The sequence below is a fragment of the Electrophorus electricus genome, chromosome 5, assembly GCF_041902795.1.
Source record: "Electrophorus electricus isolate QZ-2024a chromosome 5, ASM4190279v1, whole genome shotgun sequence".
Lineage (NCBI taxonomy): Eukaryota > Metazoa > Chordata > Actinopteri > Gymnotiformes > Gymnotidae > Electrophorus > Electrophorus electricus.
The window spans coordinates 25110872-25134874 of NC_137501.1; the positions used below are offsets into that span (position 1 = coordinate 25110872).

At 45.0% G+C, this 24003-nt stretch overlaps 1 protein-coding gene across 2 annotated transcripts in view; it reads left to right on the forward strand.

Moving 5' to 3' along the window:
* LOC113588836 (spectrin beta chain, non-erythrocytic 1) overlaps positions 1-24003 on the forward strand; it is a 60166-nt gene that overhangs the window by 23930 nt on the left and 12233 nt on the right. For both annotated transcript variants that reach the window (XM_027028196.3, XM_027028195.3), the window contains 22 exons: positions 8022-8173; positions 10179-10352; positions 10976-11067; positions 11416-11496; positions 11642-11757; positions 13300-13412; positions 13748-13935; positions 14172-14289; positions 14461-14619; positions 15161-15463; positions 15932-16085; positions 16442-17312; positions 17975-18112; positions 18219-18975; positions 19467-19669; positions 19765-19855; positions 20246-20392; positions 20705-20968; positions 22235-22459; positions 22951-23040; positions 23270-23548; positions 23846-23976. In XM_027028196.3, coding sequence (XP_026883997.2) covers positions 8022-8173; positions 10179-10352; positions 10976-11067; positions 11416-11496; positions 11642-11757; positions 13300-13412; positions 13748-13935; positions 14172-14289; positions 14461-14619; positions 15161-15463; positions 15932-16085; positions 16442-17312; positions 17975-18112; positions 18219-18975; positions 19467-19669; positions 19765-19855; positions 20246-20392; positions 20705-20968; positions 22235-22459; positions 22951-23040; positions 23270-23548; positions 23846-23976 — 4846 coding nt within the window. The remainder of the gene's footprint in view (positions 1-8021; positions 8174-10178; positions 10353-10975; positions 11068-11415; positions 11497-11641; positions 11758-13299; positions 13413-13747; positions 13936-14171; positions 14290-14460; positions 14620-15160; positions 15464-15931; positions 16086-16441; positions 17313-17974; positions 18113-18218; positions 18976-19466; positions 19670-19764; positions 19856-20245; positions 20393-20704; positions 20969-22234; positions 22460-22950; positions 23041-23269; positions 23549-23845; positions 23977-24003) is intronic.

The following is a 24003-nucleotide window of genomic DNA, read 5'->3' on the forward strand; positions in this document are numbered from 1 at the left end:
CTTATTGAAGACAGATGTTGGGTGTTGTTAACCTCTATCTTCAGGCCTGTGGCTTTTACCCGTCCTGAAATAGCACCTATGCCCAAAGCCTGATGTCACTATGTGTGAGATGTTTCCCTCTGGCCCTCTTATTATTAAAACAAAAAGATCTTGGTGAGCCCCTCCCCATTCTGCTGACTCTGCATTTTGGAGGTGAAGATGAGACTCGCCACTGGAAATGAGTAATACGAAAGAATGTCCGCAGTGAGCGTCGCTGAAATGAAACTGTTCTATCAATCTGAAAAGGTCCATCTAGACACTTGAAAGAATACTGTGTAGGCAGTGCCAAGAAGGTTGAGGGCTTCTTTAAAGTAATGAGGTCATTCAGAGCTTGCTCTGGCCTTTGTCAGTATCAGTACCAACGTGGTTGGTTTTATTCTAGAAGAATAGAATCTTTACTAATGGGTCTGGTGTTTGATTTGGATTCATGGTGTTTGATTTGGATTCATGACCAAATATTAGCCTGGGCTGTCACTATAGACAACCGCCAGAAGTTTCATAAAGATTTCTTACAAAGCTGAGTATAGAAATGAAATCAAGCCTTTTTCAGTTTTGAAGCAGTGTGGAGTGGAAGGTTTTGTTTGCCTTGGAGTTCGGCCTGTATCCTTAAAGCAACACCAGGAATGACTAGCATATGAGGTTCTTTAGCTAAACTTCTAGAACTTTCTTCTGATGTATCAGCTTACTTCTCCTGGCACCCCTCTCCAAACATGTGGCCTTCTAATTAAACATAACTGGCATATGGATCTTGAGTAACCCTTGTTCCAAATGATGATTGCACAGATTTTTATTTTAGTGGCTTGTTGAAGGAAATTACGTTAGTCATTACATAGTTGGGAAATTGCGTTTGCTGTTTTGATGACTTTGAAGTTGTTCATAACGTGTTCAAAGGTAATAGTCATTGGGGAAAAGTCATGTCACTTTCTGGTGGAGAGCATTAGGTTGCTTGTGTCATGTACTGATGAACATGTCTCTGCTATAAATCGCTCATGGTAAAGTATCACCCATGCTATGTCTAATACTGAAAGCTGTCTGATAGTAGTCATCCATTAAACTGTTATCTCTGTTTGTCTTGTTGAAAATGATTAACGTGGCAGGAGAGCAAGAGAATAACACAAGCATATTCTGAATGTCTGTCTCTTTTCTGGATTACCTTTTGTGGCAATTGTAATTCAGTACACTTTAAGTTTTACCAGTTAAGCACTCCCCCTGTGATTGTACATCTCAAGTATAGTGATGTGTGCCATGCAGGAAAGTGAATGTTGCAAACTAATGTCTATTCGGTGATGTATGCAGTCCATTTAGCACACCACACCTACCTGTGATTGCACTCTTGAGATCACTTGGGCAACAGTCTTTTTCCCTTCACTGCTACTCCAGCTTGACTGTTATGGTTCATCAGCTCATTTATTAAATACTTTCTAAAGAGAAATATATTAATATTATTACAACACCTTCCACACTGGGGTGTAACATTTAATTTGTTTGCTCGAATACAAAATGTGTGTACATGCACTGGCCATCTTGTATTTAACTCTGACAAATTCTCTTATCATACATTTTCCTTTGTCCCTAATGGCGGTTTACTCTCTACTCGTCCAGTGTAATAGAGGAGCAGAATATGGGGTCGGATAATGGACACTAAAAGACCGGCAGCCAACATTCGCCACACCTTCAAGAACACACTGAAGTACACTTGATACGCAATCCAAAGATCACCATCCAGCACCTGATTCCTCTCCATGCGCTACCTCCATTTGTAGAATGGAACAGTTGTGCTACAGAGCTGGCCATACGAGTACAATGCCTTTTCTTTCTTTCCATCCCTTTCACTTTTGCCATCTAACGTGCGCGCGCACACGCGTACATGCATGTACACAAAGGCACATTGTTCACACCCTTGTGTCTTAATGTGACACGCTGCCCTGGGATATCGTAGCCTTAATTTTGAGCTTTCTGTCAGGCACAGATGAAGTTCAGGGAATTGTCTGTCCCTCCTCTCAGGCTTATGGAGCTTTGTTAAAACTGGCAATGTGTTGTGATTTATAGACTTTTGTTTGCCTGTTTTGGGATGTCTTGATGGATCAAGTCTGCGCAGTGCCCTATCTAGTTGACCTAGAGGGAAGTTATAATTAAACTTTTGTTTGTTAACAACAAGCTGGGATATTTGGCGGTGAGGTGTCGCTCAGTAAACGGCATGTGATGGCTAGCCAAAACCTGTACTTATACAGATCATCGAGGGCTTTTCTGCACAACAATTTCTAGTTTATTTTTTTATTTTTCCCCCCAAGATGATTGTTGTTGATGCTTCTCAGTTCCTGACGTATAATTTTTGGGATGATTGCACTTCCATCTGTCGTCATCACACACGCAAGTGGGCAGCCACTGGTTTGGGTGTGTCTTCCCTGTGGAATGCTCTAGTCCCATGACACCAGTGGCCTCTCTCTTTGTAGGAAAACATACTAAAAACTAAACTTTTATTTTATAGGTCCTGCTACATGACAGCAAGCATAACAATTTGATTATCTGTGGAATTTGTGTAATTATAGCATATGTCTAGAATTTTTGTTCATGAAGTGATCTTTCTGACCAATAAAATTTAGGATTATAGTTATGTTCTGATGTCTCATGCAATTGTACAGATTTGGCTGAAGTTTTATTCTGATTCTTATATTTCTTTTTTTGTTTGTTTGTTTGTTTGTTTTTGTTTTTTACAGAGTTTGCTATTTAATTTTATTTGTAACCAGGTATTGCATATTTACACTTAATATTTAGAAGCTATCTTACACACGCTTTTCGTAATCTAGTAGTATGGTGAACACTCCTTTAATAATGCGCACTCATCTCGCTCTAGTTAATCAATTAATCACCTCTCTCTTACAAAAAGGAAGGTCAAAATACAAGGTTCCCATGGAGGCAGGAAATGCGGTCATTCTTAAATGCAGCAAAAGACCCTGAATCCCCAGTCAGTCGGAGTCAAAGTCAAAATAAAATGGCTCGCTTAATGGGTTCGTCATTGACCTAGACCGCCACGGACGCGCAGAGCTACTTTAAAATGCAGCGCCCGAAATAGTCTCCTGCTTGTTCAACAGTATTGATTAGCCCGGGCCGTCAAGCTGCCGGGCCTTTTCTGACCTGAACAGCAGAAACAGTAGTTCGGAGAGTCAGCAGATGCGCTCAGGCTTTTTAACGTCACACGATCCTTCGAATCCGATCTTCATCCTCGCCTCCTGTTCTGTGCAAACCCCTGTTCCTGACTGCGTTCATTATTTTAGACCAAACGGACTAACGAATGTAACTCCCACGTCTCAGAAAGCACTCGAAGCAAGTTAAAATCTAACAGAAATAAACCATAGCTGTTGAAGACCGGGAATTGAACTGCAGCTAGCTCTTGATATTAAAAAAAAAAGTGTGTGGGTGTCTGCCGTTATTGCACTTATCGTTGTCTTATACTTGTTCTGCTCTTCTAGGTATCAGCATTGATCCCTGTATTCCAACAGTATTCTAGTTCATTGGTATCTTGAATTCAAGCCTATTGTACTGGCTAGGATACATTCTATGAGTAAATGACAAAGCATTTTGTTAGTTGCTCTGGAAAGGGCATCTGCCAAATTCCATAAATGTAAATTTATTGATTTGTGTGTTGTGGGTGGGCTGGTGGGGTGGTCTTTTTGTGTGTGTGCATGCATGTTTGTGTGCCTGAGTGTGCGCACGTGCTTGTGTAAATTCGTACGTGAGTGCTTGCAGGAGAGTGTGTGTGTGTGTGTGTGGGGGGGGGGGGGGGGGGTTGAGCTGTCTCCATGCTTTTATTACAAAACTGTTACAGATACTTTTGGTTTCTCAAAAAAAAAAAAATCCCCCAAATACCCTCCAAGGTCATTGCACCATATTGATCTAATCCATGCTAGATACGGATCAGCTATTTTTCCTTGGTGTCGCACATAACTTCCTGTTAGCTTGTCTTAGCTTGCATGTCAGTTTCACCTGGCAGCTGCATGAATGGCAGTGCCCTGATTTCACCAGGTCCTATTGTTCCTGCTGTCATTTGACTTTGCCTCCAGTTTGTCTCTGGGATCAGGTTTCTTTTGGCCCATAGCTCTGGAAAAATCTGTGTAGCGCACCAAAACTGACCTGCAAGCAGGGCTTGTCCTCTGCGAGGTGCCAGTGTCCAAGCTTTTCCCATCGGTCACCTGTTTAATTATGAGATGCGCTGTTTGGAGAACAGCACCTGAAATGTCAATTACTCATCCAAGGAACACTGACTTGTTAGAAGTAGCGTCTTTCTATAACATTCTTTGTGGTTATGACTGTGCTTGCCAGAGTACCCCCCCCCCCCCCCCACACACACACACACACCTCTCCTGCTCCATGCCTCCACCGTCTCTTTCTACCCTCATGAACCTCATTCATGTCCCGTGTCTTCTATTGCGCTTTCATGCTAGCAGTGGCCTCAGTCATTTTGACTTGGCTGTGCCCATTCCCATATGTTATATGTCACATCTAAAATACAACAGAGCTTCAGTAGACTACAGTGTGCTAGTATTCTGTGTACTTGCTGCAGTATATTATGAAATTGCATATTGTTTACATACAAAAACTTTTATGTTGTCTGGTGTAAAAAGTGCTTAAAATACATAAATATCTTGAGATACTTAAACATCTATTTTATTTTGCATCGACCATTCTATAAAGCAAATTTGAAGGATTAAGCAGCTCTTGATAATTTTGAACGTGCACAAATGAAAATGCCTGAGAATATAGGACTGTGAGACAGGTTACTCTGTTATTGCTTGTGTGAGTGTGTGCATGTGGTGGTTTTTTTTTTTGGGGGGGGGTTAGCAGTACATGTCAAGCAGGTGTGTGATCATCTACATGAAGTAAATGTGCCTTTGGCAGCAGAGCTTAGTGTGTGTGCCCTGCCTTTCAGCTTATGCCCTACTCCTTCCATTTCCCCTCTTTTGACCCCATCTTCTCTTTATTAACAGTATTGTATTAGGAGTTGGGGTGTGGGTGTGGGTGGGGGGGTTCCTGAGCTGTTTGTGGTTGTGCAAATGATTGTGTGTCACTGCCTTGCAAATTAAATGTTTGTTCTCTGGCTTCAAATACTTAAATTGTATCTGTATCACCCATACACCCATATACAGATGCAGTAAAATGTGTATTGATTTGCCCAGCTGCACCTGATGAACCTTTTGACATGAATGTTTCTCTGTCCAGTGAGTTTTGAACCACAGTGTTTCTGATTTTTATATCTGATTACCTCCTTACACTATGCAATATGGAGTATTTATGGAGACAATAAACAAAAACAAACAATAGCTTAAAAACAAATGTGTGGCAGTTCTATAATTTAGTTTTTCCCAGACTCACAGGGCCCTGTTTAGGGTTTATGAATTGGCACAGGAAAAGTCAGGTTTGTGTGATCAGGATCCAGCCATTTTATGATGTGGTGGTGATAAGGACCCCTGCTGGTTTTAAGCGCGCCCGATCGTGGGAGATCTCTTGGTGTTCTGGAACAAATTTCTCTGGCTCTAAAGTATTGCAGCACTGTGTTCAAAGTGATTACTACGTTATTAACTCCCACTAGGACTGCATGTGCAGGGTAGCACTTTTAACTGATCGCAGGATATTTCATGGTGGCAGAATGCTCTCATCCCAAAGACACTAGCATCTGTAAAAAGGTCTGCAAGTCTAGCTCAACAATCACGACCATATATCTGTAGTCTGTGTTGCTACTGTTGAGAATGACCTGTCTCCAAAAGAGGAGCCAGTTAGCAGTGATCCAGCATTAATGAATTACCTAGGTGATGTCAAATGATACATGCCAACAGATGACGGTCTGAAACTGTAGACCTAGAAGGCGTACCTAATAATGTGGGCGATGAGGGCAGATGGGTGTTTTTAAGGAAAAAAGTGAGGGTACAGCTGTCTTACTATGCCTTGCCTCAAATGAGTCATGTACTCTGACATCCTTAATTTAGAGCTTAATGGTCCATTCACTCGCACCATGTGAGACCGATCTGTCCCCAGGTGAGACACACCTGTCCACCTTTCCAAAACTGACACTGATTGGAAGTTGCAGCTGCAAGTGCTGCTTCTACATGGAGTGATCTGTGGGGAGAGTGCTGAGCACCGCCCTGTGTGGGGATGTTGGAAGTCTTCTGTCCAAATTTCTATGGCAACAGGCCTTCAAGAGCATTACACAAGCGGTGGGGGTGTGGGTGGGGGTCTGGGTGTGGGTCTGGGTGTGGGCAGGGTTGGGTATGTGGATTTGTATGTGAAGGTGATGGATCTCTCTATAGCATTAAGACAAAGGTGGTACAGTTTATTACCTCTCCAGTAGTATGGAAAGCTACCTCCAGACACTCCATCTAGGCTTTGGAAACAACACGTCAGCCAATAAACACCACACCTGTTGAACAGACCTAGACTACTTAACAATTAACGGAAACGAATTCCCATATAGACAACTGAAGGGTTTTGTATCACTTATCAGCAGTATGGTGGAAATAATGAAGCCTGTGCAATGCCATTTTAGTAAAAGTGTGAGTTTGTAATCTAGTTTCAAACATGCCCATGTCCTGCAGCATGAAGTCATTGTTGGGTGTAAACATTTAGCAATGAGATTTACTTTTAGCAATGAGGTCATACAGGGCATCAAGATATTCTCTGCCATGCATTTTGCATGGATGAATGAGTGCATCTGTGTGTGTCTATGAATGGTGTTTTCTGAAACTTGATTACTGTGTGTGCGGGAGCGTGTGTGGTGGGGTTTTTTTGGGGTGGAGTGGTTAGTGTACATATACACTCACTGGCCACTTTATTAGGTACACCTTGCAAGTACCTTCAGAACTGCCTTAATTCTTCATGCATAGATTTAACAAGGTGCTGGGAACATTCCTTAGATAATTTTGTCGATATTGACATGCCAGTATCACGCAGTTGCTGCAGATCCATGGTGCAAATGTCCCATTCATGAAGCCAGTTTGAGATTATTTGAGCTTTGTGACATGGCATGTTATCCTGGTGGAAATAGCCATCAGAAGATGGGCACACTGTAAGCATAAAAGAGTGGACATGGCCAGCAACAATACTCAAGTATGCTTAAAAACTGAACATAGAAAATGTTGAAAATTTGAAGATATCTAAAATTGAAATTATCCCTCACACTGTTACACCATCAACAGCGACCTGACCCGTTGATGCAAGGCAGGATGGATCCATGCTTTCATGTTTATACCAAATTCTGACCCTACCAACAAAATGTTGCGGCAATAATAGAGACTCATCTGGCCAGGCAACATTTTTCTAATCTTCTGTTATCCAGTTCTGGTGAGCCTGTGCAAACTGTAGCCTCAGTTTCCTGTTCTTAGCTGACAGGAGTGGCACCTGGTGTGCTCTGCTACTGCTGTAGCCCATCAGCTTCAAGGTTTAACATGTACGTTCAGAGATGTCCTTGTGCAAACCTCGATTGTAACAACTTATTTCAGTTACTGTTGCCTTTCTATTAGCTCAAGCCATTCTCTGTAAATCCTAGATATGGATTTGCATGAAAATCCCAGTAGATTAGCAGTTTCTGAAATGCTCGGACCAGTCAGTCTAGCAACAACCTTGCCACATTCAAAGTCACCTTTCTTCCCCATTCTCATACTTGTTTTGAACTTTAACAGATCATCTTCACCATATTTATATGCATTGCGTTGCTATAATGTGATTGCTTGATTAGATATTTCCATTAGCAAGCAGATAAATGGGTGTACCTAATGAAGTGGATTGTGATTTGTATATGCTCATACACACTGGATCAGAACCTGTGTGGCTTCAATTGTCATGTGCATGTGGCATGGAAGAACCAACCCCACCACCCTGAACTAATTTTTGAATCAATTTTTGAATTTCCTCTCCATTTTCATAATACCTGCAAATTCCCCCATAGCTGTTTAACACTCCTCTGCCGCACCTCTTCTGTCTGGTCTCTGTAGATGAGCGTGAGGCTGTACAGAAGAAGACCTTCACCAAGTGGGTGAACTCCCACCTGTCCCGTGTTTCCTGCCGCATCACTGACCTGTACATGGACCTAAGGGATGGACGGATGCTCATCAAGCTCCTGGAAGTGTTGTCTGGAGAGAGGCTGGTACGTAGCCTCCAGCACTAGTACAGCTGCTGTATTTAATCTAAACTAATTTTAAAAAAAAACTATAGGCCTGTTCTCAGATCAGCAAAGAGGCAAGTTTAACAGAGGCCTGCAGCTGAAATTACCTTGGGGATCTGGCTTGGATCCCAGGGTCCCCATGGGTTTAAGTTACAGGGGTTTGTGTCTAGTGGAAAAACACGTCACTTGCTGTTAAATGTATGTTGCTTGAGCCAGTTGAACCTAGTGAACTTTCTGAAATGTGTTTCTAAAGAATGTTCCTTAATTAGCTGTTTGATGTTTACATCTTGCTGGTGAATAAGTGGGTTCCAAATACCTCTGACATTATATAGGGAAGTTGAGGTCAAAAATGAAAGTTCTGGATATAGAGTAGATCTCATCATAAACCCACATACCATCTATAAAACTGACCTGGTGGCTTTCTGAACCCCCATCCTTTCCAACAAGCCTGGGCAGGCAGCTCCGGAATCGAAATTAAGACGGATTACGGGCTCTGTCTCATCCCTGCCATCCGGATCTTGTGACTTCCAGCAGAATGTGCCTGGAGCCCAGCCGCCTTTCACTAAAGCCTCCCGGGTGTCTCTCTGGCTGAGAACAACATAACCACAGCTTTGACTGTAGCCCACATGAATATGACCCCTCTGTCTTGCTACTGAAGTTTCACAACACTGCCAGGCAGTTACCCCCCCCCTCCCCAAACTGGACCGCTCTTTTGGCATGTCCAAGCAATTATGAAAGCGAATACAAAGATCCCATTTTCCATCAACAGAATGGAATGGGCCAGAGAAACTAAGTGAACCTTATTGAGATTCTTGATGGATGGAGCAGGATGACGCTGTGGCGTCGTATCGCATAACCGTGACTCGGAGCCAAGGAGGGCAGTGTTGCGGAAGGAACTGCACTCCAGTCATCCAGACAATGGACGACTCAATCTTTTGCCATACATTGCAGAAATAAAGTGAATATTTGTTATTGAAATCAGGAATGAAAGTAGCAGTTTGCTGTTGTCTGTGTGTTTTTCAGATTACATACACTGTGTAAGGTTATGCAAAACTTGTTGAATTATGAGGGTTTTTTAATTTAATTTTATTTTTTTACAAAGGATAACTGCTCTAATGATAGCTGTTTGTTAAAACAAAGAGCAAACACTCAGGAGGAAGTATACAAGATTCTACATGTACAGACAATGATGGACACATTTGGTAACTGACATAATGCAGTGTAGATATGGAGATGACAAGTAGGCAACTAGGAGCTGGCAATGAGCCCAGGTCTACGAGGGCATGGCAATGATTACATTGATAAATAAGACACAGGAAAATTCTGTTAAAGCGAGGCAGAGCAGGGTGGAACAGCTGCGACTGTGGCCATGGAAACTGTGACATAACCAACCCAAGCTACAGCTCCTGGTACGCTTTTCCCTCAACTCCCCAGCCTCCAGCACCCACTCCTGCTGTGGACCAGGGGTGGTGTCTTCTAAGGCAACACTCCTTGGAGTAGCAGAGAGGAACAACACTCCCAAAAAAGGAAGAGAGACCAGATGCACACCCCTGGACTGCGATGGCTAGGGTCAGGCATGCGTGACCTCCATGCCCAGGCCAGGTCTCACACCATCAGCTGCACCCATTAAGATCAGCAGAGCCTTGCATTTCCATGCCCAGCATTTGGGAGATCCCCTCTCATCAGCTGATATGTTCCATTACACATTGAGGATGTGAAGAGGATCATCAAAGCAAAAGTGTGTCAAACTTTACTGAAATGATATGAAACTATGAACAGATAACTGCTCTTACCATAGGATTACACAGAAGGACAGGATATCATGGTGTTGGACAGTAAGGCTCAGCAAAAAAAGGCACGTTGATGCCGTTAGTAATGGGTCAGTTGGTGAGCCATGGATGTTGACAGTGAGGGGAAGTGGAGTGTGAAGTTTCGCCGTGGGTATTGACATGGTTCCTGGAGCTTGTACTGTTGCTGTTCTCCACAGCCAAAGCCTACGAAGGGCCGCATGCGGATCCACTGTCTGGAGAACGTGGACAAAGCCCTGCAGTTCCTCAAGGAGCAGCGCGTCCACCTGGAGAACATGGGCTCACACGACATCGTGGATGGTAACCACCGCCTCACCCTGGGCCTCATCTGGACCATCATCCTGCGCTTCCAGGTCAGCTGACACCTACGCTCAGTTTTCATTGGCTAAACTGACTTTTTATCCTGCTGTGCATTGGTTCCTAGGTGTGACATGGTCAGTATTGGTGGCAGTGGTGAGAAATAAATTTTCCCCCAGTGCTTTTCTAATGTATCTTTTGAACATGACTCTGAGTTAAGAATCTTGTCATGTTAGAATAATTTAGATTTATGAGGTGTCAATGGAAAATGCTAGTCATGCTAGTGTTTGCTGTTGTGCTATACAATAATCATGTTTTAAGTAAATAGGAACACAGTGCATTGGACTAAGGGGTGTTCAGATTTAACATAAGATTTATTTTTGGGAACTAAACTGTGAGACTAATTTATCAACTGATAATAAGAAAAAAAGAGCATTTCTTTGTAATTAAAATGGATGGATTAGTAGTATCCAAGTTTGCCTTAAGATATGGATGCATAACATTTTTAAGCTCTGCAATTACAAAAAGGCTAAATGCACATATTAATCAAACATGTTGGTGTGTGGGTGTTTTATTTATTTATTGTATATGTATGGAAGATTATTTACTAGGAGATTGTGAAGGATGCATGTGTGTGGCACTTTTATATGAATAAGGGGTGGTCTGATGTCTGTGACAGATTCAGGACATTAGCGTTGAGACGGAGGATAACAAAGAGAAGAAGTCTGCGAAGGATGCCCTGCTTCTGTGGTGTCAGATGAAGACTGCAGGGTACGTACACACACATATATATTTATCAGTGTAGGCCCATACAAGTAATTTAGGCTTTGCTTCCTTTATTAATTAATTTAAAGTTATGCCTCAAAAAGGAAAATCAAGGCATTTAAAAAGTATTTACATATTGGCATTTATACCAGTTGAGTTACTGACATCTGTAAGCCTGATTAAAAGTGACCCGTAGCCTTGCTGGATAGTTTACATTCAATCAGGCTTGCTGAAATTAGTTATACAGTCTTGAATTATTTGAGCCAACCTGAAGCTAGATAGATCCCACATCTATACCTTATCCCATGTCTGCTTCTTAACTGTGATTGATTTTTGTTTTGTGTGTGGTTTCAGCTACCCAAATGTCAACATTCACAATTTCACCACCAGTTGGAGAGATGGCATGGCCTTCAATGCCCTTATTCACAAACACAGGTACACAAGATAAATTGTAGTTCAGTCTAATGTGCCATGGGATTATGGGTATTCCATCTCACTCTCCTTCTCATTGAACCCCCCCCCCCCTCTCTGTCTCTGTCTCTCTCTCTCTGTGTCTGTCTCTCTCTCCATTTTAACATAGACCTGACCTGATAGACTTTGATAAGCTGAAGAAGTCCAATGCTCACTACAATCTGCAGAATGCCTTCAACCTGGCTGAACAGCACCTGGGCCTCACAAAACTTCTGGACCCAGAAGGTCGGTCGCTTTCACTTAAACATGTCCCCCTTTTCCCTGGTTTTCAAGATCATAGTTTACAATGGAAATGGCTAAACCTTTGCTATGTCCCCCAGCACACTTCACAAGGCTTCCCTCCATTTTTAAAAATTAGGAAGCCAAACCCCATAGCACAGTCAATTACAGAGGAATAAGTTCTGCTAAAGATTGTACTATACAGAAATGGTTTGTTGCAGCAACAGTTCAACTCAGTGACAGGACATCCAGAAATTGAGCTTCAGATTTGATATTAGCACCATCTGGTGTAACAGAGCAAATTGTTCCACTTCATTTTGTGGCTCCTCATAGCCACTAGTGTTTGTGGCAACATTATGCCCTATATCCATAAGTAGGACAGCGCTGTGATATTTTACTGCCTGCTCAGAGGACCAGAGGGGTGAAAATGGACTCCTCTCACACAAAATGGTGGCCTCTGAATGAGCAATCTGCTGGTTCTTTAGGGTGTCCAGATATTCTGTGTCATCAGACAAGTGACCAAGATCCTTAGTGTGATGGCTAAGGATTCACACACACCCCTTGCACTTTCTGACACCGTGAGACAAGTCTACCATAAGAAAAATTCATGGTGTTCATGAAAGGCTGTGGAACAGTGTTCTGGGGACAAATGAGAGGACACATCTTGGAGAAACACTTAGTCTGTGTGTTCAATAAGGTCAATCATCAAACCACACTGGTGTCTGGCCCTCTCGGACCAGGGTTTGACACCACAGTGCTAGATTATCTAATTAGTTAAACACACATGATTCAACTCCTCAATCAGTTGCCAGATTTAGTAGGTGTGTTTGAGCAAAGCAATCATATGCTGGTTTCTGACCCTCCAGGAGCGGACTTTGAGACCCCTGATTTAAACGATATGTTCACTAAAAATACAGAACTATAAAATGTTGTGTGTGGTGTTTTGTTAATACATAGACATTAAGTCATAGTTATCATGTCTTGGATGAAGGTCAGATCACATTTTGGGAGCTGTTAATGCTAAAGTCCAGATAATTCCAACAAATGGCATGTGCTTTGTGATGTTGTGTTCCTTTGTAAAACATATGAGGCGCAAAGTTAAGATTCCTCATGTCGCAGGTGTTAAAACAGCCAAACCTATCCTGAAGCAGTTAGTTCTTTCCTTGGGCTTGGCTTCTAAAGGACATGTAGACACCAGACATGGTAGTCTAGGCTCCAGCTGTTGGAGAGAGGAAACATTGGCATGTTCTTGGTGAAAGTCAGCGAGTGTCATCTCCTGATGGAAGCCCAGCTGGAAGCTCTGGTAACATGCCGAGAGAGGAACAAAGAGCAGGGACGTGAGGAAGCAGAGAAGCATTGTTCTTGGCAAAGAGTAGGAAGTTCACAACGCTTAACAATATGTAGCTCACAGCGTTTACTTCACACAGCACACTTGACAAGACTTCCTGCTTTTTTGTCTGTGGACAAATGAGGAAGCCAAGCCCAATGTTTTGTCTGGGGAGTTGTTGATCCTTGCAATTTTGGGACACGTGTGCATGTGTGATCCAGATATCAGTGTCGACCATCCTGATGAGAAGTCAATCATCACCTATGTTGTCACCTACTATCACTACTTCTCAAAGATGAAGGCACTGAAGGTGGAGGGCAAACGTATTGGAAAGGTGAGACAGTCCAAATAATTTAAATAGTTTTTAAATGGCTTGAAACAATATATAAATACCTTTTATCCTGTACAAGGTAGCAGTGTGCACTGTTGTAGTTCCTCCATCCAAATGAAGCACTTTAAAACCTAAACCTCAAAATGGCCCTATGAATATATCTTTAGAATTTGTAGCTGTAAAGCAATTAATAAGCACAATAGAGTCAATATTATACTTTAGGAAGGTTGCATATCTCTTTTATCAACCAATCTGACATTCACAAATGCCTTACATCAAGTTCATACTGACAGGATGTAGTTGCATCTAAAATTTCCAGTTGCATTTCTGGGTCATAGGTGCTAGACAACGCCATTGAAACTGAGAAGATGATCGAGAAATATGAGTCTCTGGCCTCTGACCTCCTGGAGTGGATAGAGCAGACCATCATCATCCTCAACAATCGCAAGTTTGCCAACTCCCTGGTGGGAGTGCAACAGCAGCTGCAAGCCTTCAACACATACAGAACAGTGGAGAAACCTCCCAAGTAAGAGATCCTCCCATGTCCTGAGCATTGCTTTCTATGTTGCAGATGCCATGACGATGTTGGCCAATACTCAACAGGTGTCACAGATCTAGAAACAGTTCTCCTTTCCTGAAATGGTTGTATTAATACAACACTATATCAGCACTCTTACTCTGAGAAGTTTGATGGATGTGACCTATGGGGTTTCACTCTTGGCCAGGTTGGCAGGCAAATAATTGGTTCCTTTTGTTTTTTAGGTTTACAGAAAAAGGCAATCTGGAGGTGCTCCTATTCACTATTCAGAGCAAAATGCGAGCAAACAATCAAAAGGTCTACATGCCTCGGGAGGGGAAACTCATATCAGATGTCAACAAGGTGAGTACTGCCAGCGAGTAGCTATATGGTCTGTTCTACATTCAAACTGAATACTGAATGTCCTGTCAGTAGGCAGTGGGAGAATATCTCTACCAATTATTTGCTGTTTAGGTCTGCGAATGTACTCGGCTGGCCGAGTCACGGTTGATTGGTAGCTCTTTTTGTACGCAGGCATGGGAGAGGCTAGAGAAGGCAGAGCATGAGCGGGAACTGGCTCTGAGGACAGAGCTGATTCGCCAGGAGAAACTAGAGCAGCTCGCACGTAGATTCGACCGCAAGGCTGCCATGAGAGAAACCTGGCTGAGTGAAAACCAGCGGCTGGTCTCACAGGTGCCTGATATGCATGCACACAGAACACTTGGGTCACATGTGACTGGCAATTAAGTTTAGAGGCAGCAGAACACTTCACGTAGTTTGTACTAGTCAGTTGTTTTCTTTGATGTCAGGACTGTAGTTGGGACTAGCTTGTCTACGCAGGTTGAATGTTAATCTGATTCATTATTATAATCTGAAGTCTAAATGTGATTTCACACACCAAGGAACACTGGTGTGGTTCTGTGCACACACAGCCAAATGCATTATCAAACATCTATCCACACTTAATCCAGATTTTTTATTCTATGTCAGGTTCTGCTTCTGCATCTCTTTTAGATTCATATAATAATTGTTAGCTCTTGGCAAACCCTTGTGGACAGTTGTGGTACTACTATGTTGCAAGCACTCCTCCACAACTGACTCTGCCAGAGACCCGAGCTTTGTATGCTGATTTAAACTTCATCAAAGCACAGAAACCATAAACTGCCTTCAGAATGATTGCAGATATGAACTCGTAACTCCTGGCCCACCATCCCTTCCTCCCCGGTGTGTGTAGGACAACTTTGGCTTCGACCTACAAGCCGTGGAGGCAGCCACCAAGAAGCACGAGGCCATCGAGACAGACATCTCCGCATACGAGGAACGTGTGCAAGTGGTGGTGGCTGTAGCAGGGGAGCTGGAGGTGGAGGGTTACCACGACATCAAGCGCATCGCGGCTCGCAGGGACAATGTCCTTCGGCTCTGGGACTACCTGCTGGAGCTGTTGAAGGCTCGGCGCCAGAGGCTGGAGCTCAACCTGGGTCTGCAGAGGGTCTTTCAGGAAATGCTCTACATCATGGACTGGATGGATGAGATGAAGGTCAGCTTGAGTGCCAGACCTGTGATGGTGGTTGTTTTTGTGTTTTTTGTTTTGTTTTTTTTTAATAGCAGAACGTGCTATATTACTCATGAACTGATGAGAGGAAGGGATTTCTTGGTTTGATGAAAAAGTGACAAATTACATGTACATTTATAGTGTTTGGGGAACAATATTAGATTTAGAAAAATGAATGCTTGAAAGGAGTAAAATAACATGCTGATGGCATATATGCATTTGCTAAGGTTGTGTCTTCTCTTGTTAAAAATATCTTTTAAAAAAAGATGTGTCCAGTCACCACTTGCTAATAGTCTATTCCCTTAAGTTATCTGACCTAACAAGAATGCCCTTGTTTTATTGCAGTTTCATGACCACTAAGGCCTGCCCAAAGCCTTAGTCATGTAAACGAGCTGTTGCATATGGCAATAGAGCTGCTGTGGTCTGATAGGAGAACTTGTGGCCTGTTTGCAGATGCTGCTCCTATCTCAGGACTATGGAAAGCATCTCCTGGGGGTGGAGGACCTGCTACAGAAGCAGGCTCTGGTTGAAGCCGACATAGGCATACAAGCTGACCGTGTTAAGGCTGTCAACACCAATGCACAGAAATTTGCAGACGACTCTGAGGGTGAGTGGCAATAAGCAGTTTTGAGGTTCTTAGAAGCAATTTTTATGTCCCAAGGAGACATGAATTGTTTAATGCTAATGTACTGGCTAGCGATTAGTCATCAGTTGCAAATTAATATTTATATTTATTTTGTTTTTTGGATATGCGAATAAGAATCTCTAGCTACAATGTGGGTGTATTTTGCTTGTGGTGATTTCTTTGAGTCTCCTCTAGTTGGCAGGTATTGACTTGTTGAGTTCTGAAGATAAATGTCACCCACACTGGCAAAGTGATGCTTTACTCTATGTTCGAGTTCTTTGGTTGCTGTTGGGACCTGCACACAAGTGCACTCTTTTGTTTATCGCATTCCCCTGCAGGCTATAAGCCCTGTGACCCACAAGTGATCCGTGACCGCGTGGCACACATGGAGTTCTGCTACCAGGAGCTCACCCAGCTGGCAGCAGAGAGGCGTGCACGCCTGGAGGAGTCACGGCGCCTCTGGAAGTTCTTCTGGGAGATGGCTGAGGAAGAGGGCTGGATCCGAGAGAAGGAGCAGATCCTGTCATCGGATGACTGCGGCAAGGACCTGACTGCAGCTCTGCGCCTGCTAAGCCAGCACAGGGCCTTCGAGGATGAACGCAGCGGCCGGGCCGGCCACCTCCAGCAGACAGTGCGGCAAGGTGAGGAGCTGGTGGCTGCCGGCCACTTCGGCGCAGACAAGATCCGCCAGCGTATTTCTGACGTCCAGGAGCAGTGGGCGGACCTGGAGCGGCTGTCGGCGGCACGCCGGCTCCGCTTGCAGGAGGCATGCGGACTGCACCAGTTCCATGCCGACGCTGACGACATGGACGCCTGGATGCTGGATGCCTTGCGCCTGGTGTCCAGTGCCGACGTGGGCCATGACGAGTTCTCCACCCGCGCACTTGCTAAGAAACACAAGGATGTGGCCGAGGAGATCGACAGTTACCGGCCTGTGCTGGACGCGCTGCATGAGCAGGCCCGGGCGCTGCCCGAGGAGCAGGCGAACTCCGCTGACGTGGACAAGCGCCTGGCTGGCATCGAGGAGCGCTACAAGGAGGTGACGGAGCTGACCAGGCTGCGGAAGCAGGCCCTGCAGGATGCGCTGGCGCTCTACAAGATGATGAGTGAGGCGGACGCGTGCGAGCTGTGGATCGTCGAGAAGGAGCAGTGGCTCAATGGGATGGAGATTCCAGAGAAACTGGAGGACCTGGAGGTGGTTCAGCACAGGTAAAGGGGTGTCTCAGCTCTCATTTACGTTATTATATGTGGAATGTAAACTTGCATGGTTCACCTGATTTAGATGTAAATATTCATGGTTCAGAGCTAACGGTCTGCTCTTTAATGTCATAGTCATCGTTTCATTCTAAATCTATTGTGCTATTGCACAGACCAAAAATAAGAAGCATTACTGATAACTAGTTACTTACTGACAGCACTGTAGTAAACTAGAGGGCACACTTTTGCTTTGGGATGTAAAATGTGCTTACTGTTTTTAGAATGTGGCACGTTATTGTCTAATTTCTTTCACTGCCACATATATTCTCTTAATTTTTACTTTCCTCCCAATAAATTGTCCCACAAAACGTTTAAAAATGAGTGAATCATATCTTTGTTTAGAAGTGTTTACCTTGTAAAACTGTTGGCTGGCAATATAGAAGCATGATTACAATGTGAGACTCTAAAGCCATCTAAGGCCATTACCTCAGTTCCCACAGGGCGTTATGTGGAAACTCTCACGCTCACCAGTCCTCGTTAAAACATTTTCCCTTCAATTACTATGATGGAGTAGTTTATGGGGAATCTTGTGGAATTTTACTGTGGAAGTAAAAGTGAGGAGCACTTTGTGCTTGTGGGCATTATCCATTTCTCTGCGTGTGGTTGTGTTCCAGGTTTGAGAGCCTTGAACCAGAGATGAACAGTCAAGCTTCCCGAGTGGCTGTGGTGAACCAAATAGCCCGCCAGCTCATCCACAGTGGCCACCCCAGCGAGAAGGAGATCAAAGCCCAGCAGGACAAACTCAACACCAGGTAATCTTCACATTTGTTCTGGCTCCAATGCTCCATTTGCTACTTGCAGACACATTTCAGCTGGGTTTCAGAATTTACGGTAAATTTGTAGCTCTTTTTTTCCAAGGTGGAGCCAGTTCCGTGACCTCGTGGATCGGAAGAAGGATGCCCTCAACTCTGCTCTTGGTGTGCAGAACTACTACCTTGAGTGCAACGAGACAAAATCATGGATCCGTGAGAAGACCAAAGTCATCGAATCCACACAGGAGTTGGGCAATGACCTGGCCGGCGTGATGGCCCTGCAGCGTAAGCTGACTGGCATGGAAAGAGACCTGGCTGCCATTGAGGACAAGCTGGGTGGCTTGGGCAAGGAGGCTGAGCAGCTGGCCGGAGAGCACCCGGATCAGGGCCCAGGCATTAAGGGCCACCTGGGTGAGATCAAGGACGTGTGGGAGGAGATGAAGGGCACCCTGCGCACCCGTGAGGAGTCCCTGGGCGAGGCCAGCAAACTCCAGCAGTTCCTCCGGGAGCTGGACGACTTCCAGGCCTGGCTGTCACGCACGCAGACTGTGGTGGCATCCGAGGACATGCCCAACACCCTGGCTGAGGCCGAAAAGCTTCTGGCGCAGCATGAGGGCATCAAGAACGAGATACGCAACTACGAGGAGGATTATCAGAAAATGCGGGACATGGGCGAGATGGTGACCCAGGGCCAGACGGACGCCCAGTACATGTTCCTCAGGCAACGGCTGCAGGCGCTCGACACTGGCTGGAATGAGCTGCAGAAAATGTGGGAGAATCGGCAGAAGCTGCTCTCGCAGTCGCATGCCTACCAGCTGTTCCTCCGAGACACCAAGCAGGCTGAAGCCTTCCTCAATAACCAGGTGCAGTGCTTGAGAGGAGAGCTTGAATGCATGGCTTCGGTTGATTCTGTATGCGTTGTGTCCCGGTATAGCGGTCGATTGAGCATGTAGCTCACTTGGTACAGCAGGTTGAGCAAGGTGCTAACAACACCAGGGACATGGGTTCGATTTCCAAAAGAGCGCACACAATGACGTACTGTTGAGTAAGCAAGTTGCTCTGTATATCTGAAGAATGCTGCCTCATACATTGGCAACAAGTGTTTATGCTTGTGTGGTCAGTAGAGAACCCAGAAAAGCCTTATTTTATCATTTGGCTCCTAATTTCAGGAGGGGTTCTTTTTGGAAAGGTCTGGCTCTGCAGTAAGCCATTACCAGTGCTATTTAAACCTAATCTAAACATAATTCTCAACCTCTAAAACAGATTAGTTATTTAACTGAGCTGTGCTTTTAATGCTGGCGGAAACATGTGAACTCTTTGTCTCCGTGGCTCTCTCCCTCTGTGATTTCTTCAGGAATATGTACTGGCACACACGGAGATGCCGGCCACCCTGGAAGGAGCAGAGGCAGCCATTAAAAAGCAGGAGGACTTCATGACCACCATGGACGCCAACGAGGAGAAGATCAATGGTGTGGTGGAGACAGGTCGCCGGCTGGTGTCCGATGGCAACATCAGCTCTGAGCGAATTCAGGAGAAAGTGGGCTCCATCGAAGAGAGGTGGAGTCCAGCAGATTCTCAGCATTGGCTGCGCACACCAATGGGAGCCACGGTTATCGAGTGATTTTGTGTGTGTGTGTTCGTGTTCGTTCCAGGCATAAGAAGAACCGCGGGACAGCCAATGAGCTTCTCACCAAGCTTAAAGATAATAGGGATCTACAGAGGTTCCTGCAGGACTGTCAGGAGGTGAGCTGAAACTTGAACCTGACTTCCTTTTAGGGCTGTATATTGTTTCTGCTTTACAAGCATTTACTGTGCTTCTTGGGCCATTACCCTGAAATGTCATGTTTCTTATAGGTAGAAATTCATAAACAATTCTAGGTTTGTTTCCCATTAGTGAATATGAAATACAGTTGTTCCTTTTTTTTAAGCACCCACAACCACTTCACACACCCTTTTTTTATGTCCCTGGGCCTTGTCACAATGAACAATTAAACAGACAAACACGAATGCATAAAAGAGCACTTGACGTGCCAGCTATATAAAAATACAACAGAGTTGGGACATTGGTTGGGGGGTGACTGGTTGTGTGTGCGTGCGCGTGTGTGTTTGTAATTGCCCATCTTGTGCGTGCAGCTCTCCCTGTGGATCAGTGAGAAGATGCTAACAGCCCAGGACATGTCGTACGACGAAGCACGCAACCTGCACAGTAAGTGGCTCAAACATCAGGCCTTCATGGCGGAACTGCAGTCCAACAAGGAGTGGCTGGACAAGATCCAGAAGGTATGTCCTGTCATATCCATCCAAGTTCACATGGCCCTGTTGTATCCATCCAACACCATTTTCCATATTCTGATCATTATTAAACATTAGCTTTCTTTGGATGAAGTGTTATGAAGCATATCCTTTTAAGATTTCTGGTTTTAATGCTCTGGAGATCTGCTATTAACCTATTACCATAACCAAACCCATCTGATATAAGTAGTAAAATATCAGATTTACGTTTTGCATGAGGCTGGGTTTCCAGGTCAGGCCTGCTTACATGTCGTCTCTCACCCCTCTCCCTAAATGTTCGACTATAACCCCCCCCCCCAGGACGGCACGGCGCTGGTGGCTGAGAAGCCCGAAACCGAGGCTGTGGTGAAGGGAAAGCTGGAGTCTCTGAAGAAGACGTGGGGAGAGCTGGAGTCCACCACGCAGACCAAGGCCCAGTGCCTGTTCGACGCCAACAAGGCTGAGCTCTTCACCCAGAGCTGCACCGACCTGGACAAGTGGCTTGCTGGACTGAAGGGCCAAATCCAGTCGGATGACTTTGGCAAAGACCTGACCAGCGTCAATATCTTGCTCAAGAAGCAGCAGGTATGGTGATTGTGTTTCTCCTGGGAGGTTGGGTGCTAGGCGACAGCGAGGTCTTCTACTGGCTCATGTGGTAAGGTTTGTTGAGAAGGCCTATGTCATTGTTTTTGTTTTTTGTGCTGCCAATTTTTGTCTTGATGTTTAGCACAAATTTTGATTGAAATCAAATGTGAAAAATTAGGATTATGAATTTAGGAACTTTTGCTGATTTAAACAGCCAAGCAAAGTTTGAGGGTTTTTTTGTTGTTCTTTATCCATCAGCACTAACTTCAGCACAGTGCATATATAACATTTCTCTGGAAGACTGCTTCTCCTTATTCTACTTATTTTAGACTGCCAGTTACAGCTTCTATCCAGCAGGTAGTGCTAACGAGTATGAATTATTTTTGGCCAGCGACTCAACTTTTTCTCCAAAGCTGGGCTGAATGCAGTTTAAGAAGCCAGTCCGTGTCTGCATTGCTGCAGGTGCCTTATTACACACAAGTGTGGTTTTTAGAGAAATATTTTTGCTTACTAGCTCCACCATTAGATATATGGCCTATTTGTTCAGCTTTAAGCTTTGATATAGCCAAACAACAGAGCAGCTGAATAGATTTACACAGTAGGCATAAATGCATGATGACCATTTACTGTATATGAAGAACAGTGCCTGGTCCTTCTGGGATCTCTACCGAGTTTAGCTCATTCATAGCCAGTCCTGGAGCCTTTCTTAGCAGCTCTCGCTAGCTGTTACATAACTGCCACCACTCCCCCTACAGTTACGCAACATCTCTCTCACGCTCTCGCCTCTGTGGTGTTGGAAGCGGCTACACCGCCTGCTTGCAGTGTGTGCGTGCGTGCGTGTGTGTGTGTGTGTGTGTGTGTGTGTGTGTGTGTGTGTGTGTGTGTGTGTGTGTGTGTGTGTGTGTGTGTGTGTTTGAGGGCGAGAGAGAGGAAGCCTAAAAGCAGGAGTCCACCGGGAATGCCAGAGGAAGAGAATGCTGATTAGTTTAAGCCAGTACCGTGCACATATGTCTTGGTCTATCTATAGCATGGATGCCTTGGACTTTCACTGCACATGCCGAGGAAATAATTGTGGCTGCAGTGAGTGAAAGGGGAGATGCGCTGAATGACTTGTGTAGAGAGGTGTGTGCATGTGCGTGTGTGAAAGCATGCATTATCGCATACATGTGAGAGAGGAGAGGTTGTTCTTCTAGGTTTCTCTTCTAGTATTCTGTCCTCATGCACCTGCTTTTGGCTCTTTTCCCTTCCCCTCCTCTGCTACCCCAGATGCTGGAGAGTCAGGTGGAGGTGCGGCAGAAGGAGGTGGAGGAGCTCCGCTCACAGGCCCAGGCGCTCAGCCAGGAGGGCAAGGGCTCGGACGAGGTGGACGGGCGTCGGCATGGCGTAGAGCAGAAGTTCCTCCAGCTTCAGGAGCCGCTGCGGCGGCGCCGGAGCAACCTCACGGCCTCGCGCGACATCCACCAGTTCAACCGCGACGTGGAGGACGAGATCGTGAGTATCGCGGACATCGCTCCCCGTAAAACCTCACCTCCCTGCCCGCACGTGCATAGGCGAGGTGCGGCCTGTGGCAAGAAACGGGACCACTGCAGTAACTGCGATGGGCGAGCCAGAGCCATGGGGGAGGGAGGGGGTCTAGGAAAGGGAGCGCTCAGTTCCTACACTTAGCTCCTTAGCCTGGTTTCGCGGAGAGCAGAACAGAAGCAGCAGGTGCTTTTATCCACAGCGGGTGGAGAGGATCTACAGTAGTGACTGCACTGACCTCGTTCAGGAGAATTCAAAAGGACTAGCCCCTCCTCCATTTGCTGTAGCCCAAATTGCCAAAGTAGATGTCTATGTAGTGTGTGAAGTGATGGTGGGCTTTTATCCTGTTAAATGTCAGACTAAATCTATGTAGAAATTGTATTTGTGTGTGGGTGAGAAATATACACTCATCATCAAATTTTTCATTTTGTTCTTTTTTTTTTTTTTTTTTTTTTTTAAAGCTCTGGGTTGAAGAGAGAATGCCAATGGCCATATCAACGGACCACGGCAATAACTTACAAACCGTCCAACTCCTTATCAAAAAGAACCAGGTAGGTACTGACTGCAGTAAAGGACAAAAATATTGAGAAATTTTATCCAGACCTAATCATCTTTTGCTAAGCCTCAAGTCCTAACCCTTTTAAAGCAATAATTCTCGTAAAAATGTATTGACCAGCTAAAGCCCCACACACACTCACACACACACACACACACACACACACACACACACACACACACGCACGCACACCCTTGACCCCAAAACCATATTCCCCAAACCAGACGCTCCAGAGGGAGATCCAGGGTCACCAGCCACGCTACGAAGACATCTTCGAGCGGAGCGGGCACACCCTGAAGGATGACAGTCCTGCCAGCGCGGCCATCCGGCCGCGCCTGGACGACCTCCAGCGGATGTGGCGTTTGCTCCAGGAGGAGGTGGAGAAGCGGCATGCTCGCCTGGAGGAGGCACACCGAGCGCAGCAGTACTACTTTGATGCAGCCGAGGCCGAGGCCTGGATGAGTGAGCAGGAGCTGTACATGATGTCAGAGGAGAAGGCTAAGGTGGGCAAACCTTGTGGGATTTTGTTTTAATTATATACGTTCTAATGCTGTGTGCCCTTTATGCTTCTGATTTAGTTACTCTGTCTTAGCACTGTATAACTAATGTTAATAAGCATATCAAAGTTAGACATTACTCATAAAAGATTTAAAATAAAGGTTGCCAGTCACATTGTGGCATATAAGGCTATGGGCGCTGTCCGAAAAATGAACTTCACTTTCACCACCAAGCTGGAAGTACTTCGTCTCTGTTTCTGGCGCTGTGTCTGTTTCTGAGCCGCTCTTGCTCTTGTCTTTCAGGACGAACAGAGCTCAGTGACCATGCTGAAGAAACATCAGATCCTGGAGCAGGCGGTGGAGGACTATGCCGACACCGTGCACCAGCTCTCTAAGACCAGCAGGGCCTTGGTAGCTGCCGGGCATCCAGAGAGGTAAGGGAGACCAAAGTCCTGTAAATC